Consider the following 15,294-nt stretch of genomic DNA (forward strand, 5'->3'; position numbering starts at 1 on the left):
GCGAAGTGGCGCCGGCGGAGGAGGAGCCAGCGGGAAACGAAACTGGCCCGGCCGGCCGGGAAAGCGCCGGTCTGCGGGGACCGGCCCCGAGCAAGGAACAGCTCCTCGGAACGCCCTTCTGCCTTCCCCGCCCCGCGCCGGTGGCACCGGGCTGGAGGGGTTCGGTCCCGCGGGGAACGGCCCCGTGCGCGGATGGGCGCCAGCAATCACGGCCTGAAAGGTCCCGGCCTCGGGATCCGGTCTGCCCGCCCGCCAGCAACAAAGGGTCACATTCCCACCGGCTCTGGTGGCTGAATCCTGTGATAGTCTAAAAACAAATGTAAAATTAAAAAAAAAAATAAAAAATAAAAAAAATAGAAGTGCAAATACGCTCCACTGCTTAGGACTGGCCCAAAATGACCAACAAGTCCTAGCCAAACTGAATTACTTTGTTGAGTTGCAGCACCCAAACAGCACTGGGCTGTCAGGCATATCAGTAACTTGACCCCATTATTTGGTTATTAAGTGCCTTGATAACAAGACCAACAGACACAAATAATTTTGGGAGTAAACTGGACTTTTATAAGCCTGTTCTCATAATTTTGCAATGGCCAATTTCAGCTTTCATCAGCTCAGAGGCAGGAGCCAGAAGCACTGCAAATAACAATAGAACTTACTTAGTCTTGTGACAGGTCCTGTGAGTAATATTGCTCAAAATGCAGTTTTTGAGTTCTCAAAAGATGTAACTTAAAATATTGGAGAATCTGCATCTCTGTAGAAAACTTCTGTTTTCCAATAGCTGGAGAACTGTGACTTAGAGATATCTAAAGTTAAACTTCTAAACATGTTTTCTGAACTAATATACCCTACACGAAATTCCTTGGAAACTTGTCTTCCTCTGGTCATCCCAAACAACTGCACAAATACCCTCTACTTAGTGTAGCTGCAGGGAGAGGGGAGCAGCTGGTAGGAAGTACCAGTTGCAAATCATCTGTACTAGCTGGAAACCTCCCATTCCAGAGGAGCTGATGGAAGGCTGGGCCAGAGCCAAAACTGTGAACATAGCCTTGGAAGCTCTTCAGTACAGTCCCAGCATCATGTACCAAAATTAATTTGTTTTTTCTTAAGCTGTTTCATGCCTGAGAACTCCAGCACCATTCCACATCAGTCAAACACATGGCTGTGGCATCTGGTATGGATATGTTTTTTTATACAGGAAGCCAATAGATAGTTTTAAGACCATAATAATATGTATTGAGTAGGAGCTCTTCTCAGCCAATATTTTCCCTGGCAAAATGACATGCTGTACATATGCCTGGCTTATCCATGGTCCCTTCTCCTAGTCCTTGTGGTCCTCCAGCCTTCACAGTCACCGAATTAGGAATGTTATACAGTACATCCTCATCTGCCCCTTTCAGCACCTGTTGTGGACCCTTGCTCATGATGTTGCCTAACCCTCTTTTTGACTCTGTGATACAACCTACCTCCACAAACCCCTGTGGTCTCCAATTCCAGAAATGCTATTGCTGCATAAAAATTTTATGAGTTTTAAACTCACACCCTACCTACAAAAAGTGTCCCTTCTAATAATATTACTGATTTTGGCAAATAATAATTCAACATTCAGTTTATTTATTACCTACTCAGATTTCCCCTTCCACCTTTTTCATGTCAGAAATTACAGCCTCCATTCCTTGGTAAGGCAATTGCTTCATGCCCTTGATTATTTAGAAACAAGGATAACTTCTTTAACTGTGAGGTCCTGCCAAGATGTGGATACCTGAACTGGACCACTAGTCAGGGTTTGGTCACACTTACAAAAGTTTCAGAGACCATCAGAGTAATGAAATCTACCTTGTTTCTGGGTGATACTAAGCTTTAAGCTGGCTTTTTTTCTCTGTTACCTCCCACAGATCCAGTGATTTCAGAGGAGAAGCAACAGTGACCCGAACACAAGTGCCACTGCTGAGCTCAGCATCAGGTACACAGGATTTCAATTACTCTTTTGTATCTGCACTGCCTCACCTTTATCTACACTGAAATCTATCTGCACTTTTCTGTTCATTTGTTTGCTTGAGGTCCAATTGACTTGCAGCCAAGTTTCATTTCAAAAACACTTGTAAAGCTGGCCATTTCCCTCACTGAGCTCTCAGCTTGTTTCTCTTGTTTTTTGTGAGGTTTTTTTTGTTGTTGTTTATTTGTTTTGTTCTTTTTTGTTTGTCTTTTGTTGTTGGTTTTTTGTTTTGTTTTGTTTTTTTCTCCAATGCTACTGTTGCCTTTCTCTGCTGAACAAATAGAAAGCACTTACTTTCATTTTCCTTTTTCCCTTTTCCTGTCTCACTGCCTTGATATAACTTCATTGCAACCATTCCTGAGCCAAGCTGGTGATGATTCCTTCATTTATAATGTGCTTATGAGATCATTCATAACAGGCCAATTATGCCTGTTCTCCTGCCAAATTACTTAAAAGTACCCTCTTGCAGATTGCGAGTAAAAATATAAGAAAATATAGGAAAAGACAATTGTCTTTTTTGCCCTTTGGTTGTATTTATAATCAGTGGAGACAGTATGACTCAGTTTTGAAATTAACCTATGTTAAGCATTTTTCAGCCTCTTTACAAGGGCCTTTATAATTTTGTCCTCTGAATAATATGAAGCAATGTTGAAAAACAAATGTGCTAATTATGTACAAAACACTGCTCACGAGCATTTTCACATCTTTGAGTGATGTTCCACTGTGTTACATAGGGATGAGATACAGACACAACAAGAGGCCATATAAATATAAAAAATTTTGATCCACTCAAAGTGTAAAAAGAAAAAAAACCAAAAACAACAACCCAGGAATTGATTATCCTGTAACTTAAAAATATATCTAAGTGTACAGTCCAGTAAACAGCTGATGCACAGGCAGAAAAAACTTAAGTCAAAGGCCCATAAAATGTATAGATATGTAGAATATATGCAAATAAAACTGCTCTTTTGATGCAGAATACACTTTAAAGAATATCAGTAAAGGACCCTCCAGTAAAGAAAAAGATTCATGGATAAGACCATAAGAACACAGAAGTCAGTATAGTGTCAGGCCAAGAGAGATTCCTCTTCTGCCCATGACAGTGGCCACTGCTGGATGTTTGGGAAAGGACACAGACTCTTCTCTCAACATAGGTTTGTCAAGAAAGGATCTGATGATCCTTGAGGTCCCTCTCAACCTGGTATTCTATCATTCTGCAATTCTGTGATCTTTTCCTAGATCACAGAATCCATATTTTCAAATACTTCCTATATGGGAAATCACATATACACTATTAAGGGTCCATGGTGGACTTCTTTCAAATGTGCTTAATCTGTATCTATATCTATATTTATATTGCTTGTTTCATAGGTCTTTCATAACTTAACTGCATGTGGGTTTAAGCTTTTTGTTTGGTAATTTCCCCTCCAATTTCTGCATCCCAAGGAGAGCTGAGTCGCTCTAAGTACAGGGTCCTTGATAGATTTGCATTTACAGTGCTGCAGATGGAATGAGAAAGAGAGAATTTTCAGCTGAGACTAGAACAAGAAGTAATACATTTATCAAATGCTAAAATTGCCTCTGCCATTGCATGATTTGCATGATTGTCTGTGGACCATTTCTGGTCCTTCCAGGTGATGTGATATGAATTCTGCTTTCAACTTTTTTATGTTACTGGTTTGTATCAGAAGTTTGGTTTGCCTAGCAAGATACTGTTTGACTGCAACTGCCAAATATCTACTCTGGAGAAAGCAATATACTTATTTAAAATATAAAATTACAAAAATTAGATAAATGTTATATAGTTGTTTTAACTAGCAACTAGGCACAAGAGCATTATCTATGTTTATCCATTTGGATTCTTCCTTGCTAGTTGTGTACTTATTTATTATCTAGTGCACCATTATTAACATTATTCAATAATTTTTGAAAAATTATATTAATCTTTGAAAGGCTTTTAGATACAAATTTGGAGAACAGAAACATTATTACTGGGACTCCGTGTCACTGTAAGATGGCTTCTGTAGAAAATTAGAGGAAGGAGTCATACCTCTTACAATTTTCAAAGAACATTTATGCTTGCTTTTCTGAGATTCTTCCAGAAAGAATCAGGACAGAAAATTTTATTACAGTTCTTTCTTGCAATATTTCATGTAGATTCAAAGCTTGTGTGTAAAAATGCACATTTGTGTTTTCTTGAAGGCCTCACCACAGAGCCTGTGTGCTAAGACAGTCTGGGATGTAAAACATGAATGTTTTTCTTGATGCTGCTGAGACTTGTACATGTGGAGGGGGCACATCCTGGGCTGGGTTTACTTTGTGAGGCTTTACACTAATGCAGAGAATGACATCATACTTCCTTGAGGCAAAAAAGTAAAAAGAATTATAATTGCCATTTTCTAAGAAAGCACTGATAGAATTACAAAGAACAGGAAGCTTTGGGTGCAAAGTTTCTTCATGTTTTGTTTCTTGAAACAGACGTCTGTGTTTTGAAAGTAAAACAGTCTAAAAATGCTAATGTTTTAGTTTTCTGATTCATTGAGAAGTGTTTTTCTGACATGTTTTTGGAATGTTTAGGTATCAGATGTAAATCTTGTGTTGAGAGAAATTGATAATCATAAAGGATTCTTTACTGACTTTGGAAATTAAGCATTTTGAACCTAGTTTTTCTAGCCAGCTGAGGTACTAGGCAACAAGCTCAGGGCTAGTAACAAGCCTTCCATCTCAAAGAAGAGAGAAAGGCTGTAGTCCCTACACCTGCATTGGCTTAACTTGACATGAACAATGGATATGAATGAGAAAAGAAAGCAATTTGAATTGGGGCCTGTGCTGGTTTTACATTGATTAACATTTAGGGAAAAAGATACGAGAGAAGATAAGAAATGGAATAGGGCTCCTACCATGCAACAGAAGGGATGTATGAAGTGAGGAGATAACAGGGCATGCCAGAATCCTCCAAATTAATTGAAATATTGAAGCTACCAATTAGCAACTCCAATGTCAGATTTCAGTTTAAATTTGCATTGTCTTGTCCACTCCCTTTCAAATTATATTTTCAAGTTTGTGATCGACAGACTCTTTATTTATTAGAATACTTTGCTTTTATCCTTAAGCTTGTGTCTTACATAAACCTTAAGGAACTGGAAGGGCACATGGTTAACTCCTGCTGGAATAATCTCTGCTGACAGCCTCTGAGACCATTTGGAAAGCGTCAGAAGTGAGATGTTTCGTACCATGCTGCATTACTGGAGCCGGACACAGCAGGAAGTCTCCTATCCTGCCCTACTGGTATGAACCTGCTCCAGCAAGGAACAGCTGATAGTGACAACAATAAAAACTGTTCACACAATAAAAACTCTTCTGTTTTTTGCTGATCCAGACATTATTCAGCCAGTAGATCACCTCTAAGGTGAAACTGAAGGAAGGATGACAGGAATTTGATGATAGCCAGTGACTAATTAACACTTCTTATTCGCAAGCAAGTTCTGTTTCCCATGAAAATTGCACAGGGTGAAGATAGTTCTACCCCTTTTCTGGAAGGGAAAAAAAAAAGAGAAATAAAAAGAAGAGAACATAAGGGCAAGAGTGCTTGGCTACATCAGCAGTAGCCAATGCTCAGTGGTCAATGGAAGTGAGGGAAGCTCCGTTTTAGGCCATTGACAGCATGCAGTTGGAAGGTGTTAATATTTGAGTATGATTCCGTACCTTGGAAGCAGTGACAACATTAAATGGCCTTCGCAAGAGTGAGGACAGGCTGACTGAAGACACAGTGAGGCTGAAAATTCGTGACAAACCTGTTGGTGTGTCTGGACACAGTGGAATACTGAAGATGGCAACTGATGTTACGATAGAGGGGCTCCTTCTCCAGCAATACCTGTTGTACCACCAAGGAATTGAGGAATATGGAAACTGGCAGCTTGGTCCTGATCTCTCCTGGTGTTACCATGAGTGGGCAGCCACCAATGTCTCATCTCAGGCTGCCAACTGTTCCTGCTGTTAAGGCTAACCATGTGCTCAACTTGCTGCAGTAGCTTTGCTTGAGGTGCATTATTGGAGACCAAGAATTAAAGAACCTGCAATTATTTTCTTTTCATGTATCTGAAGTCATCAGGCTCCCTTACTTCAGTTGCTCTTCTGTGCAAAACTGTATAAACTTAGAGGAGCTCTTGAATGCATGACAAAGGTGCAGTGCAGTTATAAAAAACCAGTTTTCCCCCTGCTTCACGAGTTTCACACACTAGAACACACAGAAGAGACCTCACACACTAGAAGGGGTCCTAGGTGCTAGACCTGCTCAAACGCAGAGGCGCTCAAATCCCGTCCCAGCCCCGGGCAGCCGGCGGGTTCTGCGGTGGCCGTGGCCGAGAGGCGGCTCTGGGGCATGGGGACACTGGGGTCACGATGGGGCGGGGAGGGAGCAGGAAAACCCCACGCCCGCCACTCGGTGCCAAGTTTCGCTTCTGGGAGAAGGGAAAACGAAACCGAGCGGTTCCTCGCGGTCCGGCACGGCGGGGAGGGACGGGCGGGGAGGGGACGGGAGGCGGTCACGGCGCATTTAAGTGCGGAGCACCGGACACCTCTCTGCAGCCTGAGAGCTGAGCCGAGCCGAACCGGATTGAACTGAACTGAGACCAGCAGAACCGACCCCAGCCGAACCAAGTCAGTCGAACCGTGCCCAGGAGGGTCCAAAACCGCAGCGCATCCCGCAGGGTCCGAGCCGAGCCGAGCCGAGCCGAGCCGAGCCGAGCCGAGCCGAGCCGAGCCGAGCCATGCAACTGGCCCTGCTGGCCCGGTTGCTGTCCGTCGGGCGGGCGGTGCTGGCGGCGCTGCGAGGGCGCCTGGGAGCGCTGTGCTGGAGCCTGGCTCCCCTGTCCCTGTCCCTGCCCCTGTCCCTGCCCCTGTCCCTGTCCCTGTCCCTGCCCGGCTGGCGGGACTCGGCCCCCCGGTCGCAGCGGGAGCAGGAATGGGACGACGCGCCCCCGACGCCCACCAGCGTCAATTACCACTTCACCCGGCAGTGCAACTACAAGTGCGGCTTCTGCTTCCACACGGCCAAGACCTCCTTCGTGCTGCCCCTGGAGGAGGCCAAGCGGGGGCTGGCGATGCTCAAGGAAGCAGGTGAGTCCAGCGGAGGTAGGGCCGGAGGGAACCGGGGAAGTGGGACCCCGCTGGACTAAGTGCCGTCGAAAAAGCTATCCTGGGTATGGAAGTATAGAGTTCAGCCTAGCTGGGGACCACGAGCCAGCCGACTATTGCCTCTGAGGAATCACCTATCTATATGAAGCCGTGGGAATGTTTCGTTTGAGTTGAAACTTTTTCCTAAGATACCCCTCTGTTATTGTGCTAAAGAAGTTACGCATCAGTTACGGACTGGGTAACGTTGTTCCCTATATGGTCAGGCTACTAGAATGTTCGTTCCATAAGGTTATATATCACTGTGCCTTCCTTTGTTCTTGTCTGTGGTTGGTCACCCCCACGGAGCTCTCCCTGGTTACTGTTGTTTGGCTTTGGGGCATTGTCCCTATTTTCTTTTATTCCTTATTAAAGTGTTATTTTCTTAGTGCCAACCATTGTTCCTACTCCTATTTATTTTTCTGCCACCCTCTGCCCTGAAATCAGGAGATTAAAGGTTTGTCACAGCCACCTTCACTGTGACACCCGGGAATGTCCCTTGTCCCACTGCCATGGGACATTGATAGCATTGAGCAGGAGGAGCAGGCAGTGGGCAGCAGACGTTCATAGCATCCTTCTTTGGTCCTTCACTAGGAATGGAGAAAATCAATTTCTCAGGAGGAGAACCATTTCTTCAGGACAGAGGTGAATTTGTGGGCAAACTGGTCCAGTTTTGCAAGCAGGAGTTGGAGCTCCCAAGTGTCAGCATCGTTAGCAATGGCAGTCTGATCAGAAAGCTGTGGTTCGAGAAGTACGGTAAGGAGGGACCACTGGGCACAGCTGCACTGGCAGGGCTGGGGAGCCTCCATAGGGCAGCCTCACCCATGGGTGGGCTTGGGGGCAAGTGGGAGATGGTTTCATAGTGGTTCTCTTATAAAATGCAAACCAAATATAAATACCAGTGAAACAGTGTTGATTATCTGTTGTGAACATAGGCATTATACAAAAAAAGCTCTTTGGTATAATGGTGTAATAAAGCAATAGTCCCACCTGTCTCCATAATGCTGGGGACAAACACACACAAGCTACGTGTTTTGATGCTGTGTTGATGTGGCTTTTGTGGCTGATCAGATGACTCCACAGAACTGCATTTACATGACATTTTGTGACAGATGACAAGGAAGTGAGAGTGAGCAGCTTTTAGTTGATGGACTGGATATTAATTTTTTAAACTTGTTTTTAGGTGAATATTTAGATATTCTGGCAATTTCATGTGATAGTTTTGATGAGGATGTCAACATTTTAATTGGCCGTCGTCAAGGGAAGAAGAACCATGTGGAAAATCTGCATAAACTGAGACAATGGTGCCGAGAGTATGCTGTTGCTTTTAAAATAAATTCAGTCATCAACAGATTTAATGTTGAGGAAGATATGAATGAGCAGATCAAGGCACTCAACCCTGTGCGCTGGAAGGTAAGAAAGTAGTATATACCACATGTTTCTTGATCAAAGAAAAGTAAAAATAAAGTCCTGGAGTTGTCTGAACCTCTATTGACCTGAGTCTTATCTCCAGCTCCAGTGTTAGGAGCCTTCTTGTCAATGTTGCATGCTGCTGAGATAGGTTCTATATAATTTTGCACTTAAATGGAGTCCAGTAGGTCAAGAATCTTTTTTTCATTGTGTTATGTACAGAAAATTATTATTTCAGTGTGTATAGATCTAGGTTGTTTTAGTATATTAAAATTAACACAGAAAGTTAATTTTTAAAACACTTTAACATGTGAAAATATGTTATGGTGTAGAGAAAATTAGGAAAAATTACTGAACACTGATATATTGAAATCATTATTGTTAGCAAGATATAAGTGTATATTAATTTTCTCTTATAGAGTATTAGAGGTTAGTGTATACATATCATGATCTTTTTACTAGAAATAAATTTGAAAATGGGTAGAGATAATGTGACAGAAATATAGGAATTATTTCTCATAATTTGCCTCATGGATTTTGTTATACACACAGAATTATTCAGGAAAAAAAAAAAAACAAACTGCCAAAAAATCTGTAAGTGAAATCTCAGATAGTAAGGAAAATCATAGTTTATAACATTTAGAATGCTAATATTAATTTACAAAAACTAAATCTGCACCCTGCCCTTTGTGGAGTATTCAGTTATCACAAGATGTGTCATTTTGGCTACATTGGCAGAAAAATTAAAGACATTGCTACTGAGACTGAAGTTTCTTATTCTTCAAGGCGAGTGAGAACATAAAGTCTTAACCAGGTGCTTCCTTTGTTCAGGTATTCCAGTGCCTGCTTATCGAAGGAGAGAACAGTGGTGAGGATGCTCTAAGGGAAGCAGAAAAATTTGTTATCAGTGATGAAGACTTTGATCGATTCCTGGATCGCCACAAAGATGTCTCCTGTTTGGTACCTGAATCTAATCAGAAGGTAAAAATTAAACTGTCTCTTTGTAACTTTATTTTTAAATAATGCTAGAATATTTGAAAGAAACAAGAATCTTTCATGGTGATTAATATTTTCCCTATTAATAGTGGCTTAGAAGAGGTGCAGTACGACTTTATCAGCAACTGGTTTTGTTATGGTGGAAGCCAAGATTTTAATTTACTTGAAGGCTTTTCTTTAAGGCTTTTCATTGACAACAAAGCAATAAATTTTTTGTATTAGCAGAAGAGTTAAAACTCATTGTTCCCAGTCCTGTGGACTCCAGTGGGAGTACTCTTCCTGACTTGGACACAAGATCCTGAAAAGGTTCAAAGTTAATGTGAACACACTTTATAGTCTAAGTATAGTTTTCTAATAGAGATTGACTGTGATGTCACATTATGCCAGTACTATCAACCTACACGAATAAGATAGCATCCCAAGCAGCCTTATATTGGCCAACTAATACTATTTCTGGGCAATTCCTCTCACAATAAAGTTGCATTTTTAACATTTTCTGTCCGAACTCTTTTGGATTGCAAGCTCAGGCTCTTTATTTGGGAGAAGATTCCTTGTGCTCCTGCAGAGCATACCAATTAACTTGATCAGCTGCCGTCCAGCTTACATTAACCACACTAAAGGACTTTGCTGCCTAAGGGTGGAGCTCAGGCTGTTTTGTAAATGCCTACAGACCCTAAGCATGGAATGGGGAGTTAGAAGGCTCACCAATAGGGAAGTTTCTGAACTAAGTGAAGAAACAGAAGATTGAACCAAGTTCAGGAATGCCTTAAATCTCCTATCTTGTGCTCCTTTTCCTCTCCACAGATAAAGACTCCATTTACAGTTCACTTCTTAATGTATGTAGAGGCCAAGTGAGCAGACTGGGTTGCCTTTCCTATGTAAGACATAAAAGTGGGGCTGTGCAGTTAGCATTTAAGGCATTTGGTGGGAGGGAGCACTCATCAGACAAAGGGTTAAGAGGAGAACCCAGAACTGTTTCTACATTTATTTTTTTGGCTTCCCATGGTAGGTTTGGTTCCAGAAGGCTGTTTCTGATTTCTGTTAAACCTGTGTGAAAGGCAGACACCTGTTCTACACAGTAGCAAGCTCCAGCTTACCAGAGAATTACCCAGAGAATACCCAGAGAATTTTAAGGAGAGTTTAGGGCATGCCCATTTGGCTAAGCAAACCTGTCTTATTTCAGCTGTTGGCATATTTCTCTGTGCAGACCTGAGTTTTTTTTTACCTTTGAGCTGGGAGAACACCTTTGTTTGGTGGGGTAATAATTAAACAGCCCAGTTTAAATATCCATGTCATTGGTTTGGAAAATGGCATAATCATTCCAGCATGCAAAACTCTAAGTTCTTCTGGTGTAGGAGTCAATAGAAAGCTTTGATATTATTTAAAATACTTTTTTTCAGATGGGGACTCATATTTCAATTAGACATTGGAATGGTCATATTCCAGGAATGACTGGTTTATTAATACATAAAGCTATTTTAGTAGTTCTGTCATTTATTTCTATAAATTTCATCCAAGATCACTGAAATACTGGTGATACAGCAACTGTTTCAAAGATTTGTATTAGACTTTGAATGAATAGTTGTTTTTGTCCCTTATTTTTTAGTAGAATGGAATTTTGATTTGTACATTAATTTAGTTTTTTCTTTTGATCTATTACAGATGCGGGATTCATACCTCATTCTGGATGAATATGTAAGTGTTTTTTGATACATAGTATTTGTATGCTAATATATGTATGTATACAACAGTGATAACCAGTTAAATTTACTCTGCATTCCATAAAATAATTTTACCATGTAGTACAAGGAACAGATGTGATTCCCAGCAGACATATTGTGAACTATAATATAGTATGACCTAAGGAGAAGTTGCCATCAGCTTGCATGCATAATCCTTTCATCACAAATCTTAAAGTGTAGATGTCTAGTTTTGCAGGACATCTTTGCTTCATTTTTTTCTTTAATATAAAAATACATAACTTGTCCTGAAAGTTAAGCTTCAGAGTGCCCACTTAGCGTACATGGCTGAAGAGCCAATGTTTGGTCTTCAATTATGATCTTGCTTTGTTCCTGCTAAGATATGTCACATGTCTAACCATGAGTTTCTGAGCCTTCTAAGGACTAGAGTGAACCTCTTCATGCACTTACATAGGCTTTTGTGGAATTGCAGTGCAACTTGCTTAAGTCTGTAGAAAAATTAAGTTTTTGCAAATTGGCTTTCTTATAATCTTATCTATCTTACATTCCAGATGCGTTTTCTAAACTGTAGAAATGGACGGAAAGAACCTTCCAAATCAATCCTGGATGTTGGTGTAGAAGCAGCTATAAAATTCAGTGGATTTGATGAGAAGATGTTCCTAAAAAGAGGAGGAAAGTATGTATGGAGTAAAGCTGATATGAAACTGGACTGGTGACTCAATATACTGAGCTAGGGCAGCGCATTCTGTAAAAATAGGTGTATATTTATAGGTGAGTGTATACTTGTATCCAAAGCTTTTAACTACACTTGGTATTTTACACAGACTGATGTTCAGTATAACTCTATGTGTTATGAACATATGAATATGAATATGTGTTTTTGACATGTGAACATATGAATATGTTATGTGTTTTTTTAAGTGCAGGTTACATTGTCTATTATTTTCTTGAGCATGACCAAATACTTTCAGAGCTTTCACATGAACAGATCTCTGAAATAAACTTTCTAGTCTATGGCACCAAGAACTTTAAGGAAAACTATTTTTATAAAATACTACATGAGTGTGCATGCCAGATAACAAACCAAAAAACACCCTAATCTCTAATTCATCCTAAACAGCTGTAATGATGGAGAAGTCAAAATTCATAGTAGGGAATGCATTCTGCTGATTCTCAGGAAAAGATGGATTGCAGTTCCTGGGTAGATCACTGGAGGGCCAGCTGGCAGGCCTCTGGAACCACTCTGCTTTTTTCAGGAGTAATAGAAGGTCAGAATCTAGGAATCATTAAATAAAATAATAATGTATTTAAAAAGAAATCAAAGTGAAAAAATCGGCAATTTTTATTCTTTAAGACTGAATTGTAACAGCATCTTCTCCCTCTCCTCTGTGTACACACATATTTGCAAAAATGTGGGGGGATGTAATTTTCTGTGAAAACGTATTTTTAGTCGTGAAAAAATATTGTATTCGTTCATCCTGAAACCTAGAGATACATTTTAGGTAATGATAAACAACATCATTTTGCACACTGGCAATGTCCTTAGTTCTAACAAATATTTACAGTGAAACATTGTTTTCACTTTATTACTATATCCATTTCCTTTCAGCTGCAAATATTGATTTACTATTTTAAACTATTTTTGAATTGTGAGCATACAGTTTGATGAAGATTCCCTCTCAAACTAATTAATACTAAGTAGAACAACCTAACATGTATCTTCTGTTGCATAGTAGCTTTTTATTTTGCTAAGCCATGGCACTACAAACAACAAAGTTCATATATCAAGCAACCTTGCTTTAAATGTTGCTTGTGTCAGTAACTAATTAGCTTGCTGGTTACAAACCTGCAGACATTAAATGGAACAAATTTGGTTTTGTGAGAGGTACCTTTGATTTTAAGAGCAGGTAGCATCAATATAAAATAGAAAAAAAAAATAAAAATCCCCAAAACCTGAAAAATAATCTAATGTGCTGCCCTCATTTTTGGTTTTCTGGCAATTGTTATGGCTTATAATTGCAGGTTTTCAAATTTATTTCAAATTTAGCTAATCCCATCCTCCCTCTGTCTGAAGGGCATGGGGATAGGCATTGCACAGAGCAGAAGTGAGATGGCACTACTCATTCATCCTGTCCACTGAACTCAATGTCTGGACTGTCTCACACATTTAAATATTTGCAGCTGTTGGGAGCCGGCATGCATTAAATGTACCACACAGAGAAAATGACACCTTCTTTCATTTTTTTTGAAAATGCTAGTTGATTTTTTTAAGAAGTTTTTGAAATAAATGTTTTGTATTCACCTAATGCATCTTCCAAGTTGAAGGGGGAAAATGCTTAAGTTGGAGCTGTTACTTCTGTGTAAAGTAAAACACTCCTCTGAATATAATGTGAGAATGTTTCCATTTATAATTCCCTTGGTTTCTATCTTTGCTATCCTAACTGTAAATATACTCAGTTGTGCTCTTTTGTCCCTCTGTATTTTGCATTTTGTAATCACATTTCCTAGACACTGACATTTCAGTATTTTTTTTCTTGTATTAACACTAAGTGACATTTAAAATGTGGCCCCCACACAGTAACCCCACTGTCTTTTGGCAGCTATTTCATTGACCTTGGCTGGAGTTCTCCTTGGCTCTATGGGCAATGCAAATTTATGTAACTGGGGTTTGATTTCCCCTGCTCAAATATTAAATCTAGTCTCTTCCTCAGTACCTACACCACACTGATAGAAAAGAAGCATTTTTCTTTGCTGCTGGCTCAGTCCCAGCATGGGGAAAGATATAGTGCATCAATGTACCAAAAAATCTACCACCCTGCAGCTTCTGCAGAAAATGCCAGCTGTAGCACAGCACACAGATATGAGGTACACAAACTCCCATTCAGATCCAGAAATCCTGCCATTCTTTGCTTTGCATTTTACCCTGTAAATGGCTATTCTTTTGCTTCCTCTGTGCCTACAGAGGAAGCTGCAAGAGAAACAAGGAGCTGAAAATGTCAAAATCCAGTAAATAATGCACAGACATTTAGGATAGCTTTTGTAAGAAGGTTCTATGTTCTTACTTTCTTAAAATGTTAGGGATTTCACATCACCTCGTTATACATACATAATTAACATAATGTTAACATACATAATTTGTAAAAAGTTTCTGCTCCGTGTGATACTCTTTTTCAATGGAAATATGAGTTGTATACATTGGAAATGAAGAATCTCACATTCACAGTTTGAGAGTCATTTAAGTTAATGAAGAGCCATTGGCATTTTTATATGCAAAATTTATTATTGTGTAAAACAGAAAAAAATTGGGTACAGTTGCTTAATCTAGTTAACTTAAAAAAAAAAATAAAAATTATAAACACAGTTCATATTGGACCAAAAGTGGACTTTAGGTTTTCATTATATGGTAGGGGCTACCCTTCAGTATGGCACTAGAAAAATAAACTGAATTCAATAGGATTACTCCCATGTTTAGTGATCACAGGTATGCTGTGATCCTGAAAAGTTAGGATTAAATTTAAGTTTTATAAGCACAGATATGCTTAATTGTATCTTTGTGTATCATATCATAGTATTGCAGCTCAGCGCTTGCTAAAGACGCTGGACTGGGAAGGAACTCACACTGCATTCTACTAACATTTTACAATTGTTTCTATTTGGAAAAAAAATTTAGAGAATGAGTGTTTGGGAAGATGACTTCTGATAAAATTGTGACTATACTTTGGGTAATGAATAAAATTGTCACTTAAGATGCACTTTAGGATGCCCTCTTTTTCAGCATGAAGGATGCTGATACATTTGAATGTTACAAATAATGAATTTTGGAGTCATAGTGTAATATAATTAATGCTAAGTATTTCATGAGTATGTTGCACCTTTCAATAAATGTTTCTGTTTTCCTAAATTCGTCTGTACTTTGTTGTTTTGGTTTTTTTTTTTCTGTAATATAAGCCATACTAGCAGAATGTGTTGCTACATTCGCAAGAGATGTGTAATTCTGGATACGTTTAGTCTGTATTTAGCGGG

The 15,294-nt window shown here is 39.9% G+C and overlaps 1 protein-coding gene across 1 annotated transcript; it reads left to right on the forward strand.

The window, feature by feature from the left end:
* Positions 1-6,598: 6,598 nt before the first annotated feature.
* RSAD2 (radical S-adenosyl methionine domain containing 2) lies at positions 6,599-15,130 on the forward strand. The gene is made up of 6 exons (XM_005521882.3): positions 6,599-7,111; positions 7,760-7,921; positions 8,349-8,578; positions 9,407-9,556; positions 11,234-11,266; positions 11,823-15,130. The coding sequence occupies exons 1-6, from the start codon at positions 6,763-6,765 to the stop codon at positions 11,985-11,987; spliced, it is 1,089 nt and encodes a 362-aa protein (XP_005521939.2). The 5' UTR covers positions 6,599-6,762; the 3' UTR covers positions 11,988-15,130.
* The last annotated feature ends 164 nt before the right edge of the window (positions 15,131-15,294 follow it).

Source organism: Pseudopodoces humilis, chromosome 3 (genome assembly GCF_049639895.1).
Source record: "Pseudopodoces humilis isolate 2021_Gansu_Grassland_sample_001 chromosome 3, ASM4963989v1, whole genome shotgun sequence".
Classification (NCBI taxonomy): Eukaryota; Metazoa; Chordata; class Aves; order Passeriformes; family Paridae; genus Pseudopodoces; species Pseudopodoces humilis.